Source organism: Bos indicus, chromosome 29, assembly GCF_029378745.1.
Source record: "Bos indicus isolate NIAB-ARS_2022 breed Sahiwal x Tharparkar chromosome 29, NIAB-ARS_B.indTharparkar_mat_pri_1.0, whole genome shotgun sequence".
In the NCBI taxonomy this organism is placed as follows: domain Eukaryota; kingdom Metazoa; phylum Chordata; class Mammalia; order Artiodactyla; family Bovidae; genus Bos; species Bos indicus.
In genome coordinates this window covers 43,906,934-43,920,346 of record NC_091788.1, presented here as the reverse complement: position 1 = coordinate 43,920,346, position 13,413 = coordinate 43,906,934, and the positions used below count along the sequence as shown (strand labels likewise).

The 13,413-nt window shown below is 47.9% G+C and overlaps 1 protein-coding gene across 1 annotated transcript; it reads right to left on the bottom strand.

The window, feature by feature from the left end:
* Positions 1-11,071: 11,071 nt before the first annotated feature.
* SPDYC (speedy/RINGO cell cycle regulator family member C) lies at positions 11,072-13,039 on the bottom strand. The gene is made up of 6 exons (XM_019955353.2): positions 12,848-13,039; positions 12,523-12,581; positions 12,176-12,261; positions 11,897-12,068; positions 11,486-11,810; positions 11,072-11,296 (listed from the first exon to the last, which is right to left on the bottom strand). Exons 1-6 carry the CDS (start codon positions 12,987-12,989, stop codon positions 11,262-11,264), a joined length of 819 nt encoding a protein of 272 aa, XP_019810912.2. The 5' UTR covers positions 12,990-13,039; the 3' UTR covers positions 11,072-11,261.
* Positions 13,040-13,413: the final 374 nt, after the last annotated feature.

Genomic DNA, 13,413 nt, shown 5'->3' with positions numbered 1-13,413 from the left:
GAACGGGATGAAATGAGGAACTGCGGGATCCCATCTTGCGCTCTGAGGTTTCTTGTGCTCGGAAATTGCGAGAGGCCAGCATCCTTGCCCTCTCCTCCTTGCCCTCTCCTTCTTGCCCTCCCTCTCCCACCCACCCGTGTACCGCTTTACTCAGGAGGGGGCGGCAGAGGCTGCGAGGCAGACAGCAGGCCCACCCGGGACACAGAGAGACCCAGCCACCTGAGATGCAGTTGGAGGGACGGAGACTGCAGCGGACCCTCGGCTCAGGGCTTTTGATTGGCCTTGGGGGCCCCAGCCAGGAAGGTCGCGGCCCTTACATGATGTTTTCTTGTTGTTCGGTCCCTAAGTGCCTGACTCTTTGTGACCCCATGGACTGTAGCCCGCCGGGCTCCTCTGGGGATTTCCTAGACAAGAGTACTGGAGTGGGTTGCCATTTCCTTCTCCAGGGGATCTTACTGATCCAGGAATTGAACCCCGCGCCTCCTGCATTGGCAGGCATTGGCAGGTGGATTCTTTACCACTGAGCCACCAGGGAAGCCCCTTATACACACAAGCCTTTTGTTAGGGAAACAGTGCTTAGCCTTCCCCGAATTTGAGGGCCCTTGATCCCAAGAAGATTAAGGGCCACGGATCTAATCTGACTCGGTTCTCACTCCTAGTACACAGATGAGGAAAACTGAGGCCTAAGAGTGCAGCTTGCTGAGCTCCTTCAACTGGTGAGTCAGACCTGGGACCAGCTTCTGAGCTCTTTGTTCATCACCACTGGGCATTTATGTGTCTGATCTTGACCAAACCCTTCTGACAGGTCTTTGCATAGCAGACCTGTGACTAAGGCAGACAGGCCCAGCTAAAGGAGGCTGCTCCTCTGGTTCAGCTTTGGGGTTTAAGAAAGGTGAATCTTATTGGAAAAGTAGGGTTAACTAGGCAGTGAGGTGCTGGAAAGGGTGTTCCAAACTGAAAGAACTGCATGTCCAAAGGTCCAGGGGCTGGGGGGACACAGGTCAATCAGGAGACTGTAATTGTTCCTTGTGACTGGAACGCAGGGAGCAGGGGCCTGGGAGATGCTCTGGGGAGGTAGCCAAGGCCCCCCTTCCCCTCAAAGCACTCTGGCTCAACCCATGTGCCCCACAGTCCCCAGATTATTTTCAGTAAACTGTCACTCCAGCTGACTGTGTTTGACTGTTCCCCAAATGGGCACTGACCACCTCCTGTATGTGCAAGGTGCTGTGGTCACCTGGACATCGGATGCTGACGACCCAAGGCCTTGGCTCCCTCTGAAGGAGGCAGACATTGACTCAGCTCTTGCACCCATGATTGAAAGTGAAGTCACTCAGTCGTGTCCGACTCTTTGTGACCCTGTGGACTGTAGCCTACCAGGCTTCTCCGTCCATGGGATTCTCCAGGCAAGAATACTGGAGTGGGTTGCCATTTCCTTCTCCAGGAGATCTTCCTGATCCAGGGATTGAACCCGGGACTCCCACACTGTAGGCAGACACTTTACCGTCTGAGCCACCAGGGAAGTCCTACACCCATGATTAACTGGGAAGAAGAATGATGTGAAGGAAGCCCATAGCTGAAGCCCTCACTAATCCAGGGTATTAGAGTAAAGATAAATCAGACAAAGTTATGTCAGGGATGGGAGAGGTAGGGGAATTAGTTGCCTTGGCATATGGAGGAACTAAAATATTCTGAGTGTTGCTTGAGCTGAGAGAGAAAGGGAGAGCAGAGTTGTGGCAGGCCTGGGTGGGCTGTGGAAGATGGATTTTGTTCTACCTGAGGTAGAAGCCTGCTCAGATTTGTACAGATGATGGAAGAGGACAGCTGGCAGTGTCCTCTGGCTCAAACTCCAGAGGTGGTTAGACATAAGAGAGAAAGAGATGGATTTGAAAACTTATTTATTAATAGGATACACCATATCAAAATTTAACTCAAACTGGATTATACACCTAAATATAAACCCTAGAGCTATAAAACCTCTAGAAGGAGGACTTCTCTGGTGGTCTGTGGCTAAGACTCCTTGCTCCCAATTCAGGGAGACTGGGTTCGATCCCTGGTCAGGGAACATGCCACAGCTAAAAGATCCCGTATGTCACAACTAAGACCTGGTGCAGCCAAATAAATAATTTTTTTTTTTTTTTTTAAAGAACAACAACCTCTAGAAGAAAGCATTGTTGTTGTTGAGTCACTAAGTCATGTCCGACTCTTCGCGACCCCATGGACTGCAGCCTCCCAGGCTCCTCCGTCCATGGGATTTTCCAGGCAAGAGTACTGGAGTGGGGCGCCATCGCCTTCTCCAATACGCTGTCTAGGTTTGTCATAACTTTTCTTCCAAGGAGCAAGTGTCTTTTAATTTTGTGGCTACAGTCATTGTCTGCAGTTGTTTCAAATGCCCTTTATTCCTACTATATGGTTCCAACTCCTATTTCTATGCATGTCTCATATTTCTGTTATAAACTAGATATTTTAGGCAATATAATGTAGGTACTCTGGGTACTGGGCACATTTCTTCTGGACTTTGTTATAATGAGTACCAGCATTATCATTTTTTTGTTTGTTTTTTGGTGGAGAACGTGAGTAATGATCCAGCCTTATTTTAATGAAGCTTGATCCCCACGTTTTGAGAAGCCAGAGCTAGTGTATTGAATTAAGGATATGCAGGTTATGATCTGCTTTCCTGGTGGCTCAGCTGGTAAGGAAACCACCTGCAACGCAGGAGACCTGGGTTCGATCCCTGGTGGTAAAGATCAGAAGGGAAGGGTTACTCACTCCAGTATTTTGGCCTGGAGAATTCCATGAACTGTATAGTCCATGGGGTCACAAAGAGTTGGACACAACTGAGCAACTTTCACTTTCACTGGGTTTGGTAAAGATTTATTAAATATGACACAAAAGCCCAGACAATAAAAGAAAAAAAATTTGAAATTTATTGAAATAAAACACTTTGTTCCTCCTCAAAAGGCACTATTATGAAAATGAAGAAAAACCACAGACTAGGAGGAAATCATTGCCAAAAAATATATCTGATGAAGAACTTGTATTTAGAATATATAAAGAATTCTTACAATTAAAAAAAATAATCCAGTAAAATTGGGTGAAAGATTTGAATAGACATTTCCCAAGAAGACATGTGATGGCAAATAAGCATATGAAAAAATGTTTATTCATTGGAGAAATGCAAATTAAAACAACTAGAAGGACCAACATTACAAACCTAGAAGGGCTAAAATTAAAAAGACTAACCATGCCAAGTGCTGGCAAGGATGTGGAGGAGTTGGAATTCTCATACGATGCTGGTGGGATACCACCACTTTGTTAAACAGTTTGGCAGTTTCTTTAAAAGTTAAACATGTATTCAGCAATAAATGGAAATAAACTATCAAGCTACAGAAAGATGCCAGAACCAACATGCATTTATGCATGTTGCTAAGTAAAAGAAACCAGTATAAGAAAACTGGAGAAGGCAATGGCAGCCCACTCCAGCACTCTTGCCTGGAAAAAATCCCATGGATAGAGGAGCCTGGGAGGCTGCAGTCCATGGGGTCGCTAGGAGTTGGACATGACTGAGCAACTTCACTTTCACTTTTCACTTTCATGCATTGGAGAAGGAAATGGCAACCCACTCCAGTGTTCTTGCCCGGAGAATCCCAGGGATGGGGGAGCCTGGTGGGCTGCTATCTCTGGGGTCGCACAGAGTCGGACATGACCGAAGCAACTTAGCAGCAGCATGAGAAAACTTATACTGTATGATTCCAACTATATGACATTCTGGAACTGGTATAACTAGAGATGGTAAAGAGATCAGTGATAGCCAAGCTTTCAGGGAAGGTGGGGGAAGGGCATTTTTAGGGCACTTAAACTATTCTGTGTGATACTGTAATGGTAGATACATGACGTTGCATTAAACCCATATAATGTACAACACTAAGAGTCCCTGGGGACTTCCCTGGTGGTCCAGTGGCTAAGACTCCGAGATCCCAATGCAGGATCCCCATGTTCGATCCCTGGCCAGGGAACTAGATCCCACATGCTGCGACTAAGAGTTCCAGTGTAACTAAAGATTCCACGGGCTGCAACAAAGAGGGAAGATCTTGCATGCAACTAAGACCTGGCCCAGCCAAGTAAAATAAACAGTTTTTTAAACAAGCGTGAACCCTAATGTTAAACTATAGACTTTAATAACAATGTATCAATATTGTTTCATCCATTGTACCAAATAGATCACACTAATACAAAATGTCAGTAGAGAAACTGCAGATGGGAAAGGGGGGTCCTGGAATTCTCTATACTTTCTGAGCAATTTTTGTGTAAACTTAAAACTACTCTAAAAAAAATTAGTCTATCTTAAAAAAAAAAGAAGAGTAAAGTTAAATATGGGCTTCCCAGGTGGTGCTACTGGCAGAGAACCCACCTGCCAGTGCAGGAGACATGAGAGACCTGGGTTTGGTCCCTGAGTTGGGAAGATCCCCTGGAGGAGGGCATGGCAACCCACCCCAGTATTCTTGCCTGCAGAAACCCCATGAACAAGAGGAGCCTACCGGGCTACGGTCCATAGGGTTGCAGAGTCGGACACAACTGAATCAACTTAGAGCATGTGTGTTAAATATACACCTATCATATGACCCAGCCATTCCACCTCTAGGCGTTCACCCAAGGGAAAGAAAAGCATGTGTCCATGCAAAGACTTGTGTATGAATATTCATAGCAACTTTAATTGTAACAGCCCAAACTAGACATAACCAAATGGTCATCAACAAATTGTGACTGGATAAGCAAATTGTGGTGCTATATATATATCACAGAATACTACTCAGTCATAAAAAGGAACAACGGCTTAATCTCAGAATAATTATACTGAGCGTAAGAAACAAGACAGAAAGTGAAAGTTGCTCAGTTGTGCTGACTCTCTGTGACCCCATGGACTATACAGTCCGTGGAATTCTCCAGGCCAGAGTACTGGAGTGGGTAGCCTTTCCCTTCTCCAGGGGATCTTCCCAACCCAGGGATCAAACCCAGGTCTCCCACATTGCAGGCGGATTCTTTACCAACTGAGCTATCAGGGCCTGCTATATAATTTCATTTCTATGAAAATTCTAGGAAAATGATAGCAATTTAGTGATAGAAAGCATATCAATGATTGCTGGAGGGGATGGGGGGGCTGACAGGTGGGAATGGATGGCAGGAAAGGATTACAAAGGGGCTTGAGGAAACTTTTGGCGGTAATGGATATGTCCATTATTTGACTGTGGTATTGGTTTTGTGGGGGTATATATTGTCAACAAAAATGAACCTTGAAGTATATATAGTTTATTTTATGTCAACTATACCTCAGTAAAGCTGCTAAAAAGACCTATAGAATTTAGCCACTGATGGGATATGGTTCCTGGGAGACAGGGAGGGAAAAGACAACTCTAGACCATCTGAGTAGATTCATGGTGTAGGGGACTCTTATCTGGAGGGGATACTGGAGGATCAGGTTAGGGAGGTACCTGTGGGACTTAATGGCTCCTAAAGGAAATCAGTCCTGAATATTCATTGGAAGGACTGATGCTGAAGCTGAAACTCCACTACTTTGGCCACTTGATGTGAAGAACTGACTCACTGGAAAAGCTCCTGATGCTGGGAAAGATTGAAGGCAGGAAGAGAAGGGGATGACAGAGGATGAGATGGTTGGATGGCATCACTGACTCAATGGACATGAGTTTGAGCAAGCTCTGGGAGTTGGTGATAGACAGGGAGGCCTGGTGTGCTACAGTCCATGGTGTTGCAAAGAGTCGGACACAACTGAGTGACTGAGCTGAGAAAGCTGTGGGACCCGCCCTCATCCAAGAGGAGGTGCCTGGCGGTGGGAACAGACCTCAGAATAGAGGAACAAATTTGGGAGTCATTGAACATTGTGCCACCTGAAAGAAGTAGAGGCAGGGGACAGACATGTCATTCTGGATACAAAGATGCTTCATAAAGATGTCTGTGCTTAAAGTAATCTATAGAGTGATCAAAATTAAAAATTCTAGGGACTCTCCTGGTAGTCCAGTGTTTGACTCCGAGCTCCCACTACAGAGGACGTGGGTTCCATCCCTGATTGGGGAACTAAGATCCTGTAGGCCACATGACTCAGCCAAAAAATTTTTAAATTCTAACAAGTGAAAAAAAAAATTCTAACAGATTATTTGGGGAAAAGAACTAGAAAAACTGATTTAAAGCTCCTATGGGAAACTGAACAAGCAATAATAGCCAGATCAGATCAAATCAGTTGCTCAGTCATGTCCGACTCTTTGCGACCCCATGAATTGCAGCACGCCAGGCCTCCCTGTCCATCACCAACTCCCGGAGTTTACTGAGACTCACGTCCATCGAGTCAGTGATGCCATCCAACCACCTCATCCTCTGTCGTCCCCTTCTCCTCCTGCCCCCAATCCGTCCCAGCATCAGAGTCTTTTCCAATGAGTCAACTCTTCACATGAGGTGGCCAAAGTACTGGAGTTTCAGCTTTAGCATCATTCCTTCCAAAGAAATCCCAGGGCTGATCTCCTTCAGAATGGACTGGTTGGATCTCCTTGCAGTCCAAGGGACTCTCAAGAGTCTTCTCCAACACTACAGTTCAAAAGCATAAATTCTTCAGCACTCAGCCTTCTTCACAGTCCAACTCTCACATCCATACATGACCACAGGAAAAACCATAGCCTTGACTAGACGGACCTTTGTTGGCAAAGTAATGTCTCTGCTTTTGAATATGCTATCTAGGTTGGTCATAACTTTCCTTATGACCAACCTAGATAGAATAGCCAAGAGACTTCTGAAAACAAGTTAGGAGTCTAATCCTGTGAAAGTGTTAGTCACTCAGCCAAGTTCAACTTTTTGTGACTCCAGGGTCTGTAGCTGCCAGGCTCCTCTGTCCATGAAATTCCCCCAGGCAAGAATACTGGAGTGGATTGCCATTCCCTTCTCCAGGGGATCTTCCTCACCCAGGGGTCAAACCCAGGTCTCCTGCATTGCAGGCAGATTCTTTACCATCTGAGCCATTAGGGAGCCTAACCCTATCAGGTATTACATCCAATCTATAATGATTAAATAATTCTTATATAATAATTAATGAAGAGGAGTACTGATACATATAGATCACTGAAAGATAGAAGAATCTAGTTCAGTTCAGTCACTCAGTCGTGTCCTACTCTTTGCGACCCCATGAATCGCAGCACGCCAGGCCTCCCTGTTCATCACCAACACCCAGGGTTCACTCAGACTCACATCCATCAAGTCAGTGATGCCATCCAGCCATCTCATCCTCTGTCGTCCCCTTCTCCTCCTGCCCCCAGTCCCTCCCAGCATCAGAGTCTTTTCCAATGAGTCAACTCTTCGAATCAGGTGGCCAAAGTACTGGAGTTTCAGCTTTAGCATCATTCCTTCCAAAGAAATCCCAGGGCTGATCTCCTTCAGAGTGGACTGGTTGGATGTCCTTGCAGTCCAAGGGACTCTGAAGAGTCTTCTCCAACACCACAGTTCAAAAGCATCAATTCTTCGGCGCTCAGCCTTCTTCACAGTCTCCAACTCTCACATCCATACATGACCACAGGAAAAACCATAGCCATCTAGATACAGGCCCAAATGCATATAAGAATTTAGTATATAAGAGCAGCATCTCAAATTTGCTGAGAAAAGATGAGTTTTTCATTAAAAAGCATTAGGAAAATGGGAGGGAATTTTGTATATGATCAATTCCAGATGAACTCATGATTTAAATGTAAAAAATGAAAACAAAAATACAGCCAGCAGCTAAGGGAGACATTCTTTTAATCATCTCCATGTGGAAAAATTCTTTTTAACTGTGACACAAAACCCAGAAGCCACAAAAATTTATTTTATCACACACAAAAGGCTAAACTGAAGAAAATACTTACAATTTACATCCTGAAAGGCTATTTTTCCTTACATATGAGTCAAGTACCAAAAAACAGTGGAGAAATGGGCAAAGATAAGAACTGTTCACAAAAAAGACATACAGCTCTTACATGTATGAGCTTGAGCTCACTTGAAAGAAAAAAGAAATACAAACTAAACCTTCACCAAGACAGGATTTTCTCCTTAGCAGTTTGGCAAACATAAAATAACCTTGTTTCTCATTGGTTGGTGAGTGTTGTGGAAAACAGCCTTCACACAGCTGGAGGCTGGGGAGGGGTTTCAGGCACAGCCCCAACAGATGAACAAGTGGCAAAGTTCTTCAAGATGACCATTTTGGAGGCTTTCCCTGGTGGTCCAGAGGTTAAGAATCTGCCTGCCAATGCAGGGAATGTGGGTTTTATACCTGATCAGGAAACTAAGATCCCACATGCTTCAGGGCAGCTAAGCTGAAGCATGGAGGAGGAGAAGGGAGGAGGAGAAGGGTACCTGAAGCGATACACTGAAACTATTGAGGCCTCTCCCTCTAGAGCCCACATGCCACACTTAGAGAAGACTGCATGCCACAGTGAAAGCCCAGTGCCACCAAAAAATAAATAAAATGGGCCTTTAAAAAAAGACGACAATTTTGACTTGACCTTTGGCTGAACAATTCTAGGAATTCACTGTTTCATATTTGAATAATGCTGTTCTTACACAGTCTTCAGTCCATTCAGTTCATTCACTCAGCCATGTCCAACTCCTTTGCTACCCTGAGGACTGCAGCATGCCAGTCTTCCCTGTCCATCACCAGCCCCTAAGCTTGCTCAAACTCACATCCATCGAGTCAGTGATGCCATCCAACTATCTCATCCTCTGTGATCCCCTTCTCCTCCTGCCTTCAGTCTTTCCCAGCATCAGGGTCTTTTTCCAATGAGTCGGTTCTTCACATCAGCTGGCCAAAGTGTTGGAGCTTCAACTTCAGCATCAGTCCTTCCAATGAGTATTCAGAACTGATTTACACAACTTTCACACTTTTACAGAGTCTTAGTGACTCTCTATAGCAGGGATCCCCAGCACAGTACCAGTCTAATGGAGCTGGGCCGTACAGCAGGTGACTGGTTGTCTTCCACAAAACTGACCCCTGGTGCCAAAAAAGGTTGGGTGCCACTGCTCTATGGCACTATTTAGAATAGCACAAGTGTGGAAACATGTGCCAGTCAATAAGAAAAAAGGGTACACCCATACAGAAGAGTGCTATACAGCTGTCAAAAGGAATGTGCAGATAGGAAACCATGTGATTTGTCTACACCAACTCTCTAACACCATCTCAGTTCAGTTCAGTCACTCAGTTGTGTCCGACTCTTTGCGACCCCATGAATCGCAGCACGCCAGGCCTCCCTGTCCATCACCAACTCCCACCTAGGCCCCTACAATTCAATTCTGATACTAATTCCCAGAATTAGCACAGGCCCCATGAATCTCAGTTCCACAAGAGGCCAGCCACAAACAGAACCCCCAGGTGACCCATACTCCTGTCTGGCTGACTACAAATTTGGGGATGACCATAACCCCTCTCCTCAGGACTGATAATTCAGTAGAAGACTCAGAACTCAGGAAAATACTTTATTCACTGTTACTGCTTTATTATAAAGGATACAATTGAGGAACAGCCAAATAGGAGAGATTCATAGGGAAAGACATGTGGAGGGAGGGAGCCACCCTCCCCGGGAATCCCAAATCTCTAGTGCCTCGCCCTTCCTGGAAGAGCTGGGGAAGCTGAAAGTTCCCACCCTGGAGATCACTTTTTTTGGCAACAGCCACCATCTTGAATAACCTCATTAGCATTAACTCTGGTGTGATCTATAGGAGCTCATTATGAATAACAAAAGACATTCCTATAACTCTGGAAATTCCAAAGGTGTTAGGCACTCTGTGCCAGGAACCAGGGACAAAGACCAAATTTGTATATTTTTATTATACCACATTTGGTTACATACATTTAGATTCTTTCTCTGGATGGACATAAATGATCACTTCCATTGTTTCCAGGAAGGAGAACCAGGAGGCTGGTAGTCAGGGGCAGGAGGTGACTCTTGGTTCAAAATTCAAAACATACATGTGACTATATTACCTATCTGAAAAACTCTTAAAAATACTTTACAGTCCTTGTCTTGGCTTCTAATGTCTGCAGCCTCCAGGCTTCACCCCCATGCTTCTTGGGAACCACTCAGAGAGGAGGGAGGGGAATTACATTTAGATTCCTCTGCCACTTGACCCCTTAGACGTCTCTGCCTTCTGTTTCAGGTACACTCCCCTTTAACCTTTCTCTGGGCAGCAATTCCCTCTACTGATAACACCCGAATCTGAGCTCCTTTCTTGAGATCAGTTCTAAACCCTTCGAGTATTATCTCATCCAAATCTCAAACAGTATCCTTTCTAGTGTAATACTCATTTTACAGATGAGGCAGTAGAGGAGATTAAATCTGTAAGTCATACAGAAACCTGGATCTTGAACTTAAGCTGTCTGGCACCAAAGACCAAGTCTTAATCACTACTCTAGATGGTCTTTCCAAAAATCCTGTTCCTCACCACCACCACCCGAGCGTGGGCAAACCTGACATAGTTCATCACATTATATGGGCTTCTCCGTGGCTCAGTCAGTAACCAATCCACTTGTAATGCAGGAGACCTGAGTTCAATCTCTGGGTTGGGAAGATCCTCTGGAGAAGGAAATGGCCACCCACTCCAGTATTCTTGCATGGGAAATCTCATGGACAGAGGAGCCTGGTGGGCTACAGTCCATGGGGTCACAAGAGGCAACTGCAGCCCAGAGCAAGGACTAAGGCTCATTCTGAAAAAGACCTCACCCTGCAGGCATTTCTAGACTGACATAGAGCCATTTTCCTTTGGAGTTCTTTTTGGTCCAGTAGGTCCCAGGCCCTCTTCTAAGGACTGCATATAGTTCATTTCATTCAGTTCCGTGGGCTCTATGTGGGTCTCAGCATCCACTAAGATGTTAAAGAGGAGAAACAGTGGGATGACTGGTCGCCAGTGGGAAGGGAGAGCTATTACAGGGCTTGTGCTCAGGGGTCTCAACCACTGGTACCTAAATCTGGCAGACCCCCCCTCCCCAAAACTCCCTCCCTACCCCTACCCTGGGTAAAGGACCCAGACCAGGGCCTAAGCACAGCCAATGTCCTGAGGGCATGAATTTATTAGAGGAGTCAGGTCAGAGTGGGTACAAGTTGCAGGTTGGGAAGAAGGGGCAGGAGGCATGGGCAGCCCTGCCAGCCTGAGGCCAAGAAGACAGGAGACTGGAGGGGCCACAGTCAGTAGAGCATTGGGCCAGCAGGCAAGCAGACAGGCTGTTCTTCACCCTGCGAGTATCAGCGCCGAGGGCACAGCAGCAGCTTAGAGAAGACTGGGGGAGGAAGGACAGAGAGCTGCTCAGGGGAAGCCTGCCAAGCTCACACAGCAAGGGGGTGCAGAGCTGGACACTTGCCCAAGCCTGCTGGACCCCAGGCGCCATGCCTCTCCTTCCCATTCTGTTGGGCTCCACACCTGCTTCCCAGCTCCTCCCGGCTCCCCGCCAGCTTCTGTCCCTACTCACTGTGGAGGGTGTAGGTGCCTGGCTCCAGTAGCAGCTGGGTGGGCAGGACAATGAGGAAGCCCCTACTCCAGGGCCAAGCTTGGGATGTAGGGCGGTGCCACTCAGCGTTGTAGGAAAGGCACTTGGATAAGACAGGCAAGGGGCAGGGGTGGTGGCAGCAGAGGCTGCTGTGAGGGGGCAAGGCACAGAGAGGACAGTGGGGTGGCGAGAGGCCAGGACCCCGGGGGAGGGGAATCTGGGCCTTTGGGTAGCTCCTTTGAGCCCTGCCATGGTGGGGGTGCCGCTCCCGAGTCCAGGCCCAGTGGGTCGGCTCCTTGGCCATGACCTGCGTGAGAAGAGTGGATGGTAAGTGGGAGGTGGGAGGTCCAACCTCTTTCCCCAACCCTGGGATGCTGGTGCAGGGAGCCTCACCTCCTCGCAGCTCTGGCGTCTCACAACAGCCCTGAAGCCCATCCGTGCCCACAGCTTGTCCCTCTGATGCAGGAAGTCTGACACTTGATGATGCCAATCTTGGCCCAGGGCCCACAGAAAAATCACGCTTTTGGGGTCCTCCAGGTCTTCCTCCATGTCATTTGCAAGGTACCTGGCCACAGAGGTGGGGGACAGGGGGAACAGAGGTTGTAAGCATCCGCCCTGCCCCCACCCTGCGACTCCAAGTGGGCATCCCCACCAGGTACCCGGGCCACTCACAGTGCCAGGAACAGATTGCTGTGGGTGTACTCGCTGAGCTGCAGGTTGGCACGCCGGAAGTAGACCAGCACCATGGCCAGGAGATACTGCAGATACAGAAATGGGGAGAGTTAGAGCGGAGCACTGTGGGCAGGGGAGGGGACTGTGCCAGGCCCATCAAGCAGGTTCTGGGCTTGAAGCAGGCCTAGAAAATCCAGGGTAAAATGGTGCAGGGGGACCTGCAAAGACAAGGGCTTAAAATGGGGGCACTCCCTCCACCAGACCAGGGGACCCAATGCCTTAGCAGCACTCAGGCCCCAGTAATTCAACCTTCCCCGAGTGAGCCTGGACTCTCCCCCGACTCTCACCTTGTCTGAAATCTGGAAACAGGGATCTTTGGAGAGGAAATCCTGGAGGAAACTGTGCTCTGGGGGAGAGGGAGGAGAAATGGAAGCCTGGGGTTACCACCCTTGAGAGTAGCATTCTAAGTTCTAAAGCCCGAGCCCCCACTGAATCCACTTTCTGACATTTCTGACATGAACCGCACCCCCCTCCCCCAACCCAAACCTGCCAAACCGGAGTCACCTGAGAAGGGATGGGACCAAGACGTGGGCAGGCTGAGATCCCACCTCTCACATCAGTTCATGCTTGGTCCTCACAATCCCTTCCAGGCCAGCCCCCAAGTGGACTCACCCAGAAGGTGGAGGAAGGCCCGGAGCTCCTGGTGTCGGCGGAGATGGGAAGACTCATCGCCCTCACCTTGCTGGCTCCAGCCCCTCAGCTTCACTTGGGTGTCAGCTCCAGGGACTGTGGCCGGATCTTGGGCATTGCTCATCTCTTGGGGGGTTGGGGGTGGGTGGGGTGGGGTGGGACAGGGAGACCTGTAAAGAAAGCAGCCCCAGGACTTAGCATTTACCCCCATTAGCCCCGCACAAGTCAACGGGATCAGTGTGGCTGGCCTGACAGACGACCTCCAGAAGGTGGAGGGATGGGCATGGAGAAACGGGGGTGGTGGTGGTGATGGTGAGGAGACAAGAAAGTCAGCAGAATTCCTGGGGGCTACAGCACCCTCACGCCTCCTCCTGGCACCCCAGACCAGGCCAGAGAGTAACAATAGCAGCAACAAGTGCCTCTGAGGGTTTCCTAAGTGCCTGGAGCTGTGTTAAACGCTTTAACTTATTTCGTCCTGGTAAGGAGACCCATTTTGCAAACACAGAAACTGAAGCATGGAGGTCTCACGGCGACTTCAAGGTGGATCC